The sequence below is a fragment of the Lineus longissimus genome, chromosome 1 (assembly GCF_910592395.1).
Source record: "Lineus longissimus chromosome 1, tnLinLong1.2, whole genome shotgun sequence".
Taxonomy (NCBI): Eukaryota; Metazoa; Nemertea; class Pilidiophora; order Heteronemertea; family Lineidae; genus Lineus; species Lineus longissimus.
The window spans coordinates 20,627,415-20,642,389 of NC_088308.1; the positions used below are offsets into that span (position 1 = coordinate 20,627,415).

The 14,975-nt window shown below is 43.3% G+C and overlaps 1 protein-coding gene across 1 annotated transcript in view; it reads right to left on the bottom strand.

Moving 5' to 3' along the window:
- Nucleotides 1–309: 309 nt before the first annotated feature.
- LOC135495919 (uncharacterized) overlaps nucleotides 310–14,975 on the bottom strand; it is a 39,514-nt gene continuing 24,848 nt past the window's right edge. The window contains exons 4-12 of the mRNA XM_064784984.1: nucleotides 4,271–4,433; nucleotides 3,797–3,903; nucleotides 3,189–3,317; nucleotides 2,539–2,715; nucleotides 1,958–2,073; nucleotides 1,609–1,726; nucleotides 1,361–1,378; nucleotides 1,014–1,066; nucleotides 310–820 (exon numbers count right to left, since the gene is read on the bottom strand). Of these exons, the coding sequence (XP_064641054.1) occupies nucleotides 734–820; nucleotides 1,014–1,066; nucleotides 1,361–1,378; nucleotides 1,609–1,726; nucleotides 1,958–2,073; nucleotides 2,539–2,715; nucleotides 3,189–3,317; nucleotides 3,797–3,903; nucleotides 4,271–4,338 (873 nt within the window). The 5' untranslated portion in view covers nucleotides 4,339–4,433 and the 3' untranslated portion in view covers nucleotides 310–733. The remainder of the gene's footprint in view (nucleotides 821–1,013; nucleotides 1,067–1,360; nucleotides 1,379–1,608; nucleotides 1,727–1,957; nucleotides 2,074–2,538; nucleotides 2,716–3,188; nucleotides 3,318–3,796; nucleotides 3,904–4,270; nucleotides 4,434–14,975) is intronic.

Consider the following 14,975-nt stretch of genomic DNA (forward strand, 5'->3'; position numbering starts at 1 on the left):
CTCAACACAGGCTTATAATATCATGTGCCGGGGATTGGACTTCTATCCCATGTCGAAAGACGCAGTATCTCGGTTTTGACATCGCGAAGTAACTCATTGCGGAGCTCGTACTTGTGCAAATGCACGAGAGTCGCCATCTTTACCGTAGCGCCATCCTTACTGTAAGGCCGCAGGTAACATGGTCCAGGGATTTTTTATAGCAACGTGATAATTATGAAAATTACAAAGCCGGTGCAGTAGTGTCGTGGAAAAAAGTGACGATAACAAACTAATGATACTTATAATACGCTTTTATATGTTTTGCTTCCATATTTTGCTCTGTAGCGGAGCATGCCGATCTAACGGCGCTGTTCGTCGGTATCCCACCTCGCGGGGGCACAAGACAGAGATTTTAGTGTGCGTCTAATTGAGCAGATGCTCATGCAACCAAAGGGACATGGGCAGAAAATCTAATTGCTTGTGCCAATAGAAACTTCGATATCAGTGAGAAAAACTACGTGCTTCTTTTTACAATGATTCTTCCCTCTATGAGTGGCAGCTAGACTAGTCTCTGGTGGCCGCTTGGGGAACAAAAATGTGAATGCCGATCGCGACTTTTCCGATGATAACAAGTCTCCCTTCGTCTAATTTCATCACCCGTTCGAATAGTTACATGTACAGCAAAGACGATTGTGTCGATTAGATTCGGCAAATGTTCGCTACATGGAGACAAAGTCAACACAATTGGTCTGTTTCAAAATAATCGGAGGCCTTGAATTAGAGCAAGCATTGCTGCGACCGCCACGATATCAAAGATGGATGAGGCACAAGAAGTAGTCGTCTGAAACAAGAAAACATAACACATGAACATGATAAATGGTAAACCAACAACATGTATGGAGAAGGAGGCATTTCAAACAAGTATATTATCTGGTTTAATCCAGGATTTCGGAAAGCAAAACGTGGGGTAGTTTCTAACATCCTAGCCCATTTGGGAGGCAGTTTTTTTCAAACGGTTTCGAAAATATACCCACTGTCGTTGCCTGCGTGGTGGTTGTCGTCGTCTGGTTGGAGTTTGGGTCCACAGCTGAAAGATACAGGGACATTTTGGGAATTTTTTTAAAGACGTATCATTTATATGACAAACATTTAAATTTACATCTAGAGTGACTTTGAAATCGAAGGGACGTATATTTCAGCTGCGATATTTCTTTTTTTCTCAGGATGCCGGCGACTGTTTGGAAAGTAACCACTGATTAAACTGATGATGTGTACGTTAACAAAGGCACAGCAGAAATTCAGGATCAATAGAATTAGGATCGCCAACCAGTATGAATGTCTGCATACTAGGCTTTTATTTCAAAGAGAACGAGATACTTACTTGGTGCGGTACAGCTTCCTGAAAAGACGAATAGAAGCTTCTAAAGTACTGGGAAGAAGCACGTTTTTTCTGCATTATCCTATTCAGTCGATACCGATGTTAATTCATTGAGAAGTTCATGACAAATTATCGAAAAAACTTACTAATCAGACAAAAAAACTTGTGTTTGATTGAACTATTAACAACAAAAATAGAAATGTGTAACGTATTTTGTTTATAAAGGATCTCGCTGATGTTGTGACACTTACCCTCGGATGTGAAGAGAAGGGCGACGCCTGGACTAGATACAGTCGTGTCGGTCTGGCCTGCAGCACAGTTCTGGGGGGATTGGGTGGCGAAGGTTGTTAAACCACTGGTGGAAAACACCTGTTTGGAAAAGGAATACTTTGGTCTCAATCTGTATATAAGGACTATGTCGTGATTTTGCATTCGCTATACATGTAGGTAGGTCCAAGCTGTGCCCAAAGTTAACCAAGGAGTGCAACATGGCACTGCGTGACCAACAGATGATCAGATTTGAAATATTCTTAACCCGAAGTTATTTAAGTCAAAAGTGTCGCATTTTATTTGAAACGCGTAGTTATCTTGAATACTTACCAGGCAGCTGAACTGGTAAGTGGAAGACCCATCAGGGCTGACATCGTTGTTGAATAATGTGAGATAGGTCAGACTTCCATTGGTCGTTTCATAAAGACAGCTCAAGTCTCCATCGGCTGTAAAAGAACGAAGTAGGATATCACACAATGTGAAGTAAATGTACAAAATTTGTTGTTACTAGAATCTCTGAGCCTGAAGGAAGTATCCAGTGAACTGTTCCATGGCCCGATCAAGCATGCAAAATGCCCATGTATAGATTACTAAAGCTCTTACAAAAAAATAGTTTGATCCCCACCCTTTCCTGGAGAAGACCCTTTTTGATTTTTCCTATCTTACCAGAAAACCTATATCTTCACAACCAGAATCATGAGATTTAACGAAAAAGTGGCGTACGACATACATGGTAAATGTTAAGAACGCAGATCGCAAAAAAGCTAGCGGTTGTTAAAAAAAGGAGAAGCTATCTGTTGTTAAGCCCCAAAAACAGTGCCTGTGTACATGGCTACAGCCACGTTTTCATTACGAAATTTGAATGAACAGCAGTGCTGGCGTTTTCTTCCAACTCATGAAGATCGACTTACAAGAATAGAACATCTCCGTGGCACAATACGTGTAATTGACGGCAAGCGCGTCAGTCTGTACGCAGTTGTCCATCATGGAGTTACCAGAGCAGAGGTCACTGCCACCAAAATCGTACGTGTAGTTGAACCGGTACTGGAGATCGGAGGGACACGTGATTATGTTACTGGCAACAGAATCTGAAATTTAGAAGATCTTGGAGTTTTTACTGGTATTATAGTCAGGGTCCCCATTAGGAGTAACGTGTGTACCGTTCAAAGGAAACATAATCTTTATGCTATGAATTCGCATACACATTTAGGTGCATCCTAGTGTTTTTGACGGCGTTTCCTGACTGGAGAGAGGAGGTTGTAAAGAGTGCGGACAACCTTTTGTGCATGGTTGACATCAACACACCCATTAGCATATGGGGTTTTGTTTATCACACTCCAAAAGCTATGTAGTTCATTAAGCAATTTGTTCTCCAGAGCATTGTATTTCCTTATGCCTTCACTGCAAATTCTGAGAATGCTAAATAATAGTTGTATTTTCAAGATTGCTTAAGTAAGTGATGATTGGGAAGAATCAACGTCATGCCGACATCTCAAAATCATTTGGTGGTCTAACCGAACGCAGGGTTTGTAAATCAAGTGTGACTTTGGATAACACTTACCATTTTTGAGTAAAATTGAGTATATACCGGTGTCATACGGAGCTGAGACATCACAAACCTCAGCGATGGTAGCCGACGAGCCTTCAGCCATTGCAAGGGCACGCTCGTTGTTTATGGCCGAGTTCACAGCTGAAATAATCATTGAAAACATGAACTACTTGATCAGCTCCAACTCATCATCCTTTTCATGCGAACAACCGTTACTTTGCCTTATGACGACAAATATATCTCTTCAGATTGAACTTGATGTTTACGCTGACGTCGATTGGCCTCTTGTGCGCGAAAGCTGGTCATTCGCAAACTCCGCCTGGCGCACATCAAATTCAGCTGGCAGAAACTATTCGGCATTTTTGCTACAAATGCCGAGAGTTGGTGTCAGCAGACGCCCGACAAATACATTTTACTTCAGAATCTAAGGCAAACAATTTTCGTTCAAAAATCTCCTGGAAAAAAGGCTTTGCAAAAGTCAAACTTTATACTGACGATGTGCTCAGTGCTGTTGGCCCTGATTAAAGAATCTTGAGGCTGAGCCTGATTGTTTAATAGAGTAAATCCGAACTGACCTCATGGATACAAAGAATTCGGGAGACAAAAAGGTCGCAACTTACATGTTGCTTGCCAGTATTTGTACATTGATACGCTGACCGCTTCGAAGTCAAAACAGATGAAGAGATCCAATTTAATGAATGGCGGGATGACTGGCACACTGCCTGTTCTGAAACAGAAGAGCAAATCATACATTGTACGCAATTTCGTTCCTTTGATCATTTGGAAAGCAATCCATTCCTTTGATATCATTTGGAAAGCAATCCATTCCTTTGATAACATTTGGAAAGCAATTCCATTCCTTTGATATCATTTGGAAGCAATTCTTTTACTTTAATAAATTGGAAAGCAATCCGTTCCTTTGATATCATTTGGAAAGTCATTCCATTTCTTAGCCATCGCGAGGAATACTAGTAAATGGAGCCCTTCATGTCGTTAAAATGCTATAAGGGGTTTCTTTTTTATGACAAAGACTTGTTAAGCATGTTGGCATGAAGGTTTTCTGTGCGACCTCTACGAGCTAAAGATTTACGTACCTTACAATATATTTGGTGACATTATCTGTATCGTAACACTCAAAGTCTAGAGCGCCGTATGTGCCCATGTCCAGACTAATAATTGTGGAACTGTTGAGCGTGAAGGAACCACGATCACTGGACAACCATGTTCCGACAAGAGCGTTGGGAAACGTGCAAGCACCTAGGGGAAAAATGAAAGCTTATTGAAGACCTGCAGGGTACAAAATAATTGATATGAGGGAGTATTCGCAAAGTTCCACAAACGTCCTTGTTGACGCCTAGGCTAGTGTTCGAATTCGTTAGCAGTGGTCAAACAATGCGATTTAGGCGTCCATGTTGATGTTTCGGGGATTTGCCAAAAATCCGCATTGGCTCATCCCCTATCTTCGGCCCTAATATTTGTAATTCGATCACCAACTGTCCTCACAATATCGATATTCAATGAATTTAACTGTTATTGACCGTCCTATGGTTCCAGACTCTCCACTGTCTCTCCAGCAATGTTTGGATAAATGTTTGGAGTTGCTATAGGCTCTACAGTTATTTCTTAAAGCAAATACGCGGAGGAGGTGACAAAATTAATTTGTATCATAAAATGGCTGTGTTGCCGAATTCATGGACTTGCATGAATTGAAACGAGCAGGGCTCAGATACTTTCACCAATACACACATCACTTCGGTCAAAGAGAAACAATTATCAAGACATACCTACGCATCCTAAATGAAATATCATTATAAAACACACCCAATGGAAATTCTCCCGACGTAAATTTGGCAGTTCCATACTAAAATTGAAATATAAATCCCGTGTTGGGAGTCGAACAGAGATTCTTTGACTGAGGGGCTGTGCATTGTTTACAACTGTTTAGTTAGAAACGTCATGAATGTGTCAAAAACTTTGCCCGTTACCAACACGTGACGGGGCAAATACAATGTAGCTTTAAATATTATTTGTTACAGTGTGATGACGTCGCGATCCTCTCCAGTAGTAGGACAGTTGTTCCAGTTAACCACATCTAATTGTAAAACTGTTAGTCACCAAAAAATAATTGTATAAAATTATCCGATAGTTGAACTACATAGAGGACAAGAAGGGGGGCGTGGTATATTTTAAAACTTTACCAGCTGTTGTTCCAACTAAGTAATAGACCAAGACAATAAGTATGTAATTAAAAGCAATTTTCAAAAACCGGAAAAGTCTGGCCCTAATTGACGGTGCAAAAAAGTGATTATTCATTCGGCTTTGTCTCGTCTATGGGATGAACAAGATGTGATGAGGAACGATCAACAGAGTTGGTAATCTAATTGTCCACGACTACACTAGAAGTGGTTGTAGGCCTAACACAAGTCGACAGCGTTGGTAAGGACAATAAAGTTGAAATAGTCGCTTGATCCACTCTATATACCCATCAACACAATTCGATCTTCGAAGATGATGCGATTGGTAACAATAATCACAATCAGAATGAGGTCTTCAGGCGTTTAGTTCTAATGTTCTATGACGGGCGTCGCCTCTGTGTAAAAAGGTGCAACATGCCAAGATGTCCAAATAATAGAATCATTGTTACAACCGGACCCGCCCGCTCTTTTCGTCATCGAGAAGACATTCTAGCCTCTTCGCACCATGTACTATGTGCTTTTTTGCTCCGCAGCAAATGCTGGTATGCTCTCATTGGGAGATTGAGAATGAAGACATAATTGCAAGCTGATTGAAGAATTTATCTCTCTTGGAGGGCATTACTACCTTGGCCTCCTAGGACCATGTCGCATTCAGGCCATGCCTAGCTAACCTGAAGGCGGGACTTGTCGAGGAATCTATCTCTCCATCCCACATGGATGTGAGAACAATAAATAGTGTGGTACTACTACCTTGGCCTTCTCAGGACCATGTCGCATTCAGGCAATGCCTAGCTGTCTTTGAAGACAAGACTTCTCGAATGTGGCTTTTCTGGAGAGCATCACAGTGGATCGGAGAATAAGCATAATGCCAACTTGATGTTCTTAATAGGACCACTTCTCAAACAGCCCATGCCAAGCTGCCTGTATACGGCACGTCTTGTCGAATGCATCTCTCTTGGAGAGCATCTGCATGGTTCTTAGAACACGTGTCGTACTACTTGGACGTTCCTAGCCAGGACGCCATGCCAAGCTAAGCTACCTTGACGACAAGATTTAGAATGTGGCTCTCCTGTAAACCAACACTGGATCTGAAACGAGTGTGGTGCCAACTTGTCGTTCCTAGGACTGTGTCTCATTCAGCACATGCCAATTCGAAGCTATCTTGAAGACTCGTAAAATGTATATCTCTTAGAGACCATCCCAAATTTTGATCTGAAGACAAGTGTGGTACCACCTTGACGTTCATAGGACCTTGTCACATTCAGGCCATGCCTGGATTATCTTGAAGACAAGCTCTCCGGGAGACCATTCAACTGGATTTGAGGACAAGTGTGGCACCACATTGACGTTCTCGGGACAATGGGTCATATGAATAAAAACTAGCATTTCCTTGGAAGGAAATCCTTCAAGTAGAGGCAGTATTTGCTAAAAGTAGAAGATTATGCTTATTTTCGTATGAATAATGTGGACCTTTCCTTCCGGGTATGGAAAGGCCGAGCTAAAACCCCTGCTATTGGAGTACCAGCCATGGAAGGATGTGGGCCAAATGCGCAATCGCTAACATTTCCACTTCCGCCTTGCTAAACGGATCCGAAGCTACCCCAGCGCCGCGTATCAACAGCGATAAGAACCAGACTAGCTTTTCCTACTGTATTCATGCAAAATTGGGACGGGTACCAGTTGGCTTGCATAGCAACATGGCGTATGGTTTTATCGAAAATGCGAACTTGTGGGAAATGAAAAATGGACGGGTTAAATACAGTGAAAACAGCTGGAAAGGGGGTTGTAACGTTTGGTACTTATGATTATATGTATAAATTACATTCCAAGCAGTGATATTCTTCAAAAAAGTTCAACTCGATCGCGTCATCGAGTCATCGCGTCGTCGAGTCATGGAGTCGAATACATCAAGCCCAAGAGGTCTCCTGATGAAAAGATGTTGGCGAAAGTGCTTAGGGTTCGGTCCTCGTTGACACACTCTCTTGCGTCATCATCATCGGACTCATCTGTCATCTAACTGGGAAATCCTGCGCGCATCCGTTTAATAATTTGCCACGTTATACATCATAGAGCCTCTACTGCTGAGGGAGACCCCCTTTGCAATTGTTTTGGAATGATTACTTTGATAGAAAAATTTAACCTCCACCTCGCCAGACCCGAAACCGGAGTTCTCGTAGATTATAAGGAAACACTTGACATTTGGTCTTTTGTGCTTAAAGACATATTTCGAGTGTCCTCCGAATAAATTGTAAAATGCTATGACCTCCGCAACACGTGGCCAAATAAAATCTGCACGACATGGCTTTCATGGCAAATACAATTTTCGTGACCAAAATGCATAAAATTAGCCATTCGGAAGATGACAAACATCTAACTTCCTAGCCACCTCAGGAGCAACCTTGAAAAATCGAAGCATTTCCTATCAAGTGCAAATCATATGTTATGCTTTATTCATATGAAGACAAGCATTCACTCCCTTTAGAAGCAAATTCGTTTGCTTTGACTTGAAGCAAAAACTTCAATTTCCGAGCATTTGCTAAGGTTTTATTCATACGAGTATCAACAAAGCCTTCAAAATCGGTAGAGAAAGCAAATGCTAGTTTTTATTCATACGACCCATTGGGCCATATGAATAAAAACTAGCATTTTCTTGGAAGCAAATCCTTCAAGTAGAGGCAGTATTTACTAAAAATAGAAGATCACGCTTGTTTTCGTGTGAATAATGTGGCCCTTTCAGTCCCGATGTCATATTTTTATGAATGGTCGGTGCTGGTTATCTATTTCATCTTGCAGTTTTGGTATTGTTGAAGGGGGTAAAGCATCCTGAACTTCAGGGCTTTTCACTTAGCATCTATAAATGACCAAGTTTTTTGAGTTAACGACGTCACGACTTCATGCCAACGTTGAAAGCGAATAGCGGGAATTCCAACAAAGATGTAACAAAAGACAGCAATGAATATGACATGAAATAGTGAGGGGCCTTTCTCCGGACTGCACTCATCGCTTATCTGCCGCTTCGGTTCATTGAGGGTATTTGCCGGTTCACTGCATTTAAGGTGTTTGCCGGTTCACTGCATTTAAGGTATATTATAAATATTGGATATCGGTTAGAGAGATATCTCTATTTTTTCTACAGTTATAGCCAGGGCGCACCACGCCAAATGCACAATGCTGACGCACAACGCCTGACGCACAAGGCCCGACGCACAATGCCCGATGCCCAGTGCACAATGCCCGACACACAACAATGTAGAGGTCATAGGGGTCAAGGCGAAAATTAATTTCTTTACTGGCCAGAGTAAAGGGTACCCTATTGGACCGAGTTGTTTGATTTGGGCCCTCGGATGCCGGGGCTGCCGTGTGTGGAATGCCCAGGGAGAAATTGAGTGGACGGTGCGATGGCACAGATGGGTTAGCAGACCCGCTCCTCCACCTGCTCCATCGTATTGACTACCACATCCCTGAGTCAGACTCTCATCGCACGGCGTGTCAGCTGCTGAGAGTCGATTTCGGTTGATTTCTATTGTGATCCACTTGAACTGCTATGTTTTATGTGAATGTTAATCTTTAAGAGAACTGCTATTTTTTATTTAGATGTGTATTTCTTAAGAAAATGTTTCTGTGCACGAGTTTGGAGGAGCAGGTATTGTTGCAGCCCTGTATGTTTGTCAGGGGCAGCAACAGCGCTGTGGCACAGCTGCTCTTTCAGTCTTCGTCCTATAGACGTATATATGATAAAGGTAAATGTATGTTTTATTCTCCTCATCAGGAGGTCAATGAATTATTATTATCACTATTATTATTAGTATTATCATTATTATCAGTATCATACATTATGCTGCTGCATTGATATCACTTCGTAGTTTTTTCTATACTGGAAGACCACCGCAAGGGCAGCCAGGTGGCCATCTCGGATTTCAGATTGGACCAAAAATTGATAAGGCACCTCTCCTACCCCACCCCATCATGCCACCGAAAATTGAAAGGCATCCGTTCAGCAGTTACAGTATGGAATGCTTGAGCCAGGATGACCACCTGGAAACCAATACGTCGTCAAGAGCTTTCCGGCCGGAGAAAATTAACGAGTGCAATCTGGTGATGAGGACCACACACGATGGCAGTATCATAAAGTGTGTTTTAACAAAAAGGAAACAGATATTGACTTGTTAATTTCTAGGACATTGCTAAATATTTGGGAAATTGGCAACCGCAATTCAATACCTTATGATGTCCTCTTTCTTATGACACCAAGAAATACAATTTAATGTCACAGATAACTGAGCACGAAGCAGTTCAATCAACCACGTCAGCACTGCCCAGTGCAGGGCTTTTGTTGGGCCTCCAAATTATGCAATCATCTGCATGTTTCTTCATTGCACACTCCTTAAAAGTAGGTGGAAAGGTTGTTCATTTTTCAGACCAGCAAAAATGCAGCTTACAACTGAACAGCGTGTGTTTGTGGTAACCGAGTGGTTGAGGTCTGGAAGCCTCCAGCAAGTAGCAGATGTATTTGGTCAGCGTTTTCCTGACCGTGCCATCACCTCCAAGTCGACTATTTGGAAAATTATCCGAAAGTGCCAAAGGGAGGAGACAACCTTGAATCTCAACAAGGGTTGCTCAGGCTAAAGAAGAACGACAGGATCCGATGCGAACATCAGCACTGTCCGTGAGATCCTACAAAGACACCTGCATGTGTCTGCCAGGAGAAATGGGCTAGGTATTTCGCCGTCCTCTTTCAACAAGAATGTTCGATTGACCATCCAATGGTACCCTTAAAAGATGCACACGCGACACAAACTCCTTGATGCAGATCTACCAAGACGACTAAGATTTTGCTAGTGGTTCCTGAACTGGCATCCCAGATTCTTCGAGCACCGTGTGATTGGGAATGAAGCAGCCTTTTTCATGAATGGCCAAGTCAATAACCAGAATGTCCGCGATACCGCTCCGATGTATGCACAACCCAACTTCAATTTTGATGTGAAAATGAGCCGAGAGAATATTTCACTTTGGATGGGCCTTTGTGGAGAGGCACCATCATTGGACCCTGTTTCTTTGATGGTAATCTTAATGGTGAACGTTGCCTTCAGATTATCGACGACAAAATTGTACCGCAGTTACAGCAACACTTTGGTGGAATGTTTCACCGCTTATTGCGGGCCCAGGATGGAGCTCCACCTCATCGTCGGATCATCGTGAGGGAAAGGCTACGAGAGTTGTTCACACGAGAGTAATTGTCAGAATGGTCGCTGCAGCTGAGACCTCAGGAGGACAGAGAGAAATCAGGAAAGATCAGGAATGCATTGAGAGCAATGAGGACCAGAGCAAGTATGCGTTGAAAGGAATTGGAGGCATGTCGAAGGGCACTGGGGTTAGGATGAGACAGGAATAAGTACCCGGATCGAAATCATTGAGTGAAAATATTATAAGTATGAAAATTGTCAGAATTAGGCTGCGGTGAATCTGGTGCAAGACCAGTTCTGACATGATTGATTGAACTGCTTCGTGCTCAGTCATCAATTTATTGGTGTATACATGAAAGAAAACATCTTTGGTATTTAATGGTGGTTGCCAATTTCCTAAATCTCTAATGACGTGAATGCGACATCGCCTTCATGAGCTTGTCCGTTGATCCAGCCCCCAGGGAAGACAGGCACAGGTTGGCGATCTCCACCCGATCCCGGTTCCTCTCGGCCATACGCTGCAACTCCATGTAGAACTCTGCCTGTCCATCCTTAGCCGCAACTGCCGTAGAAGCGAGATCCTCCAGGGCCGCCAGCAGATGGGGAGTGCTTGGTTTCGCCTGCAAGGCCAAGCTTCTTTTCTTTCTCAAAGCTGCCTGCGATGTCTCTTCCGTCCGTTGTCGTTGTGCTGCCTCAAGGACATCCAACCTAAAAGTAAACAATCCTCAGATTAGCTGCAGAATGCATGAGGCTATAAGTACTACTACCGTTACAAAGTGAAATTTAAGCAAAACACTGATAGCGGACATTCACACCAAGTATTCACGCCCAACCTCGTGGCACATATCTGCAACTCTCAGGGCTATCACTTTAGACTACCTCATAACCTGTGCTACCTTATGGTACTCGGCAACTCATGCGGACTCAAAATCGAGAAGAAATCGGTGATAAAATCGAGCGATCCAAAACCTGCAGCTCACTGCACTGGCGTGGAGGGAAAATCGAAAGAGGTTCCTTCAAACCCCGATAGGGGCCACTGTGGATGACGTAAGTTTTGAGGTAACGACGTCACGACTTCATGCCAACGTTGAAAGCCAATAGCGTGGGGATTCAAACAATAATGTAACAAAATACAGCAATGAATATGACATGAAATAGTGAGGGGCCTTTCTCCGGACTGCACTCATCGCTTATCAGCCGGTTTGGTTCATTTAGGGTATTTACCGGTTCACTGCATTTAAGGTATTTGCCGGTTCACTGCATTTAAGGCATATGATAAATATTGGATATCGGTTAGAGAGATATCTCTATTTGTTCTAAAGTCATAGCCAGGGCGCATGACGCCAAATGCACAATGCCGACGCACAACGCCTGACGCACAAGGCCCGACGCACAATGCCCGATGCCCAATGCACAATGCCCGACACACAACAATCTAGATGTTATAGGGGTCAAGGCGAAAATTAATTTCTTTACATAGATTTGTTCCCAACTTCGGAATTGTCAGGATTCAAGATCACTTCCACACGTACATGCGCATGTGATGTTTAAACAAGTGTACCGCAAAGCGGCAGCAATATGCCCGTCGCTCTGCACTCTCAAATTAACCACGAGCAGAGCAAATCAACCGGCAATTCACGGTTGCTCAGTGCAGTTCTATATTAACTACTGGCCACAGAGTAAAGGGCACCCTATTGGACCGACTTGTAGGGTTTGGGCCCACGGATGCCGGTGTAGAAGTTTAAAATGTCCTAGGATAAAATGTCCGGGAACAAAGGATTCTATTATACGCTGAGCTAGTGACGGTCATTGCCACTATAGAACCATATGCCATAATCTGTCAGAATACAATAGGCCCGGACACTTTTTCTAGGGGGGGACACTTTTTACTTTTACACCGGGGCTGCCGTGAGTGGAATGCCCAGGGAGAAATTGAGTGGACGGTGCGATGGCACAAATGGGTTAGCGGACACGCTCCTCCACCTGCTCCATCGTATTGACTACCACATCCCGGAGTCGGACTCTCATCGCACGGCGTGTCAGCTGCTGAGAGTCGATTTCGGTTGATTTCTATTGTGATCCACTTGAACTGCTATGTTTCATGTGAATGTTTACCTTTAGGAGAACTGCTATTTTTTATTTAGATGTGTATTTCTTAAGAAAATGTTTCTGTGCAAGAGTTTGGAGGAGCAGGTATTGTTGCAGCCCTGTATGTTTGTCAGGGGCAGCAACAGCGCTGTGGCACAGCTGCTCTTTCAGTCTTCGTCCTATAGACGTATATGATAAAGGTAAATGTATGTTTTATTCTCCTCATCAGGAGGTCAATGACTTATAATTATCATTATTATTATTAGTATTATTATTATTATCATTATCATACATTATACTGCTGCACTGATATCACTTCGTAGTTTTTTTCTATACTGGAAGACCACCGCAAGGGCAGCCAGGTGGCCATCTCGGATTTCAGATTGGACCAAAAATTGATAAGGCACCTCTCCCACCCCACCCCATCATGCCACCGAAAATTGAAAGGCATCCGTTCAGCAGTTACAGTATGGAATGCTTGAGCCAGGATGACCACCTGGAAACCAATACGTCGTCAAGAGCTTTCCGGCTGGAGAAAATTAACGAGTGCAATCTGGTGATGAGGACCACACACGATGGCAGTATCATAAAGTGTGTTTTAACAAAAAGGAAACACATATTGACTTGGTAATTTCTAATACATGGCTAAATATTTGGGAAATTGGCAACCGCAGTTCATTACCTTATGATGTCCTCTTTCTTATGACACCAAGAAATACAATTTAATGTCACAGATAACTGAGCACGAAGCAGTTCAATCAACCATGTCAGCACTGCCCAGTGCAGGGCTTTTATTGGGCCTCCAAATTATGCAATCATCTGCATGTTTCTTCATTGCACACTCCTTAAAAGTAAGTGGAAAGGTTGTTCATTTTTTCAGACCAGCAAAAATGCAGCTTACAACTGAAGCGTGTGTTTGTGGTAACCGAGTGGTTGAGGTCTGGAAGCCTCCAGCAAGTAGCAGATGCATTTGGTCAGCGTTTTCCTGACCGTGCCATCACCCCCCAAGTCGACTATTTGGAAAATTATCCGAAAGTGCCAAAGGGAGGAGACAAGCTTGAGTCTCAACAAGGGTTGCTCAGGCTAAAGAAGAACGACAAGATCCGATGCGAACATCAGCACTCTCCGTGAGATCCTACAAAGACACCTGCATGTGTCTGCCTGGAGAAATGGGCTAGGTATTTCGCCATCCTCTTTCAACAAGAATGTTCGATTGACCATCCAAAGGTATCCTTAAAAGACACACACGCGACACTAACTCCTTGATGCAGATCTACCAAGACGACTAAGATTTTGCTAGTGGTTCCTGAACTGGCATCCCAGATTCTTCGAGCACCTTGTGATTGGGAATGAAGCAGCCTTTTTTATGAATGTCCAAGTCAATAACCAGAATGTCCGCGAAAACGCTCCGATGTATGCACCACCCAACTTCAATTTTGATGTGAAAATGTGCCGAGAGAATATTTCACTTTGGATGGGCCTTTGTGGAGAGGCACCATCATTGGACCCTGTTTCTTTGATGGTAATCTTAATGGTGAACGTTGCCTTCAGATTATCGACGACAAAATTGTACCGCAGTTACAGCAACACTTTGGTGGAATGTTTCACCGCTTATTGTGGGCCCAGGATGGAGCTCCACCTCATCGTCGGATCATCGTGAGGGAAAGGCCACGAGAGTTGTTCACACGAGCGTAAGTGCGATTAATGACCTACGTGTCAGAATGGTCGCTGCAGTTGAGACCTCAAGAGGACAGAGAGAAATCAGGAAACATCAGGAATGCATTGAGAGCAATGAGGACCAGAGCTGAAGTATGTGTTGAAAGGAATTGGAGGCATGTCGAAGGGCACTTGGGTTAGGTTGAGACAGGAATAAGTACCCGGATCTAAATCATTGAGTGAAAATATTTCAAGTATGAAAATTGTCAGAGTTAGGCTGCGGTGAATCTGGTGCAAGACCAGTCCTGACATGATTGATTGAACTGCTTCGTGCTCAGTCATCAATTCATTGGTGTATACATGAAAGAAAACATCTTTGGTATTAAATGGTGGTTGCCAATTTCCTAAATCTCGAATGATTTGAATGCAACATTGCCTTCATGAGCTTGTCCGTTGATCCAGCCCCCAGGGAAGACAGGCACAGGTTGGCGATCTCCACCCGATCCCGGTTCCTCTCGGCCATACGCTGCAACTCCATGTAGAACTCTGCCTGTCCATCCATAGCCGTAACTGCCGTAGAAGCAAGATCCTCCAGGGCTGTCAGCAGAAGGGGAGTGCTTGGTTTCGCCTGCAAGGCCAAGCTTCTTTTCTTTCTCAAAGCTGCCTGCGTTGTCTCT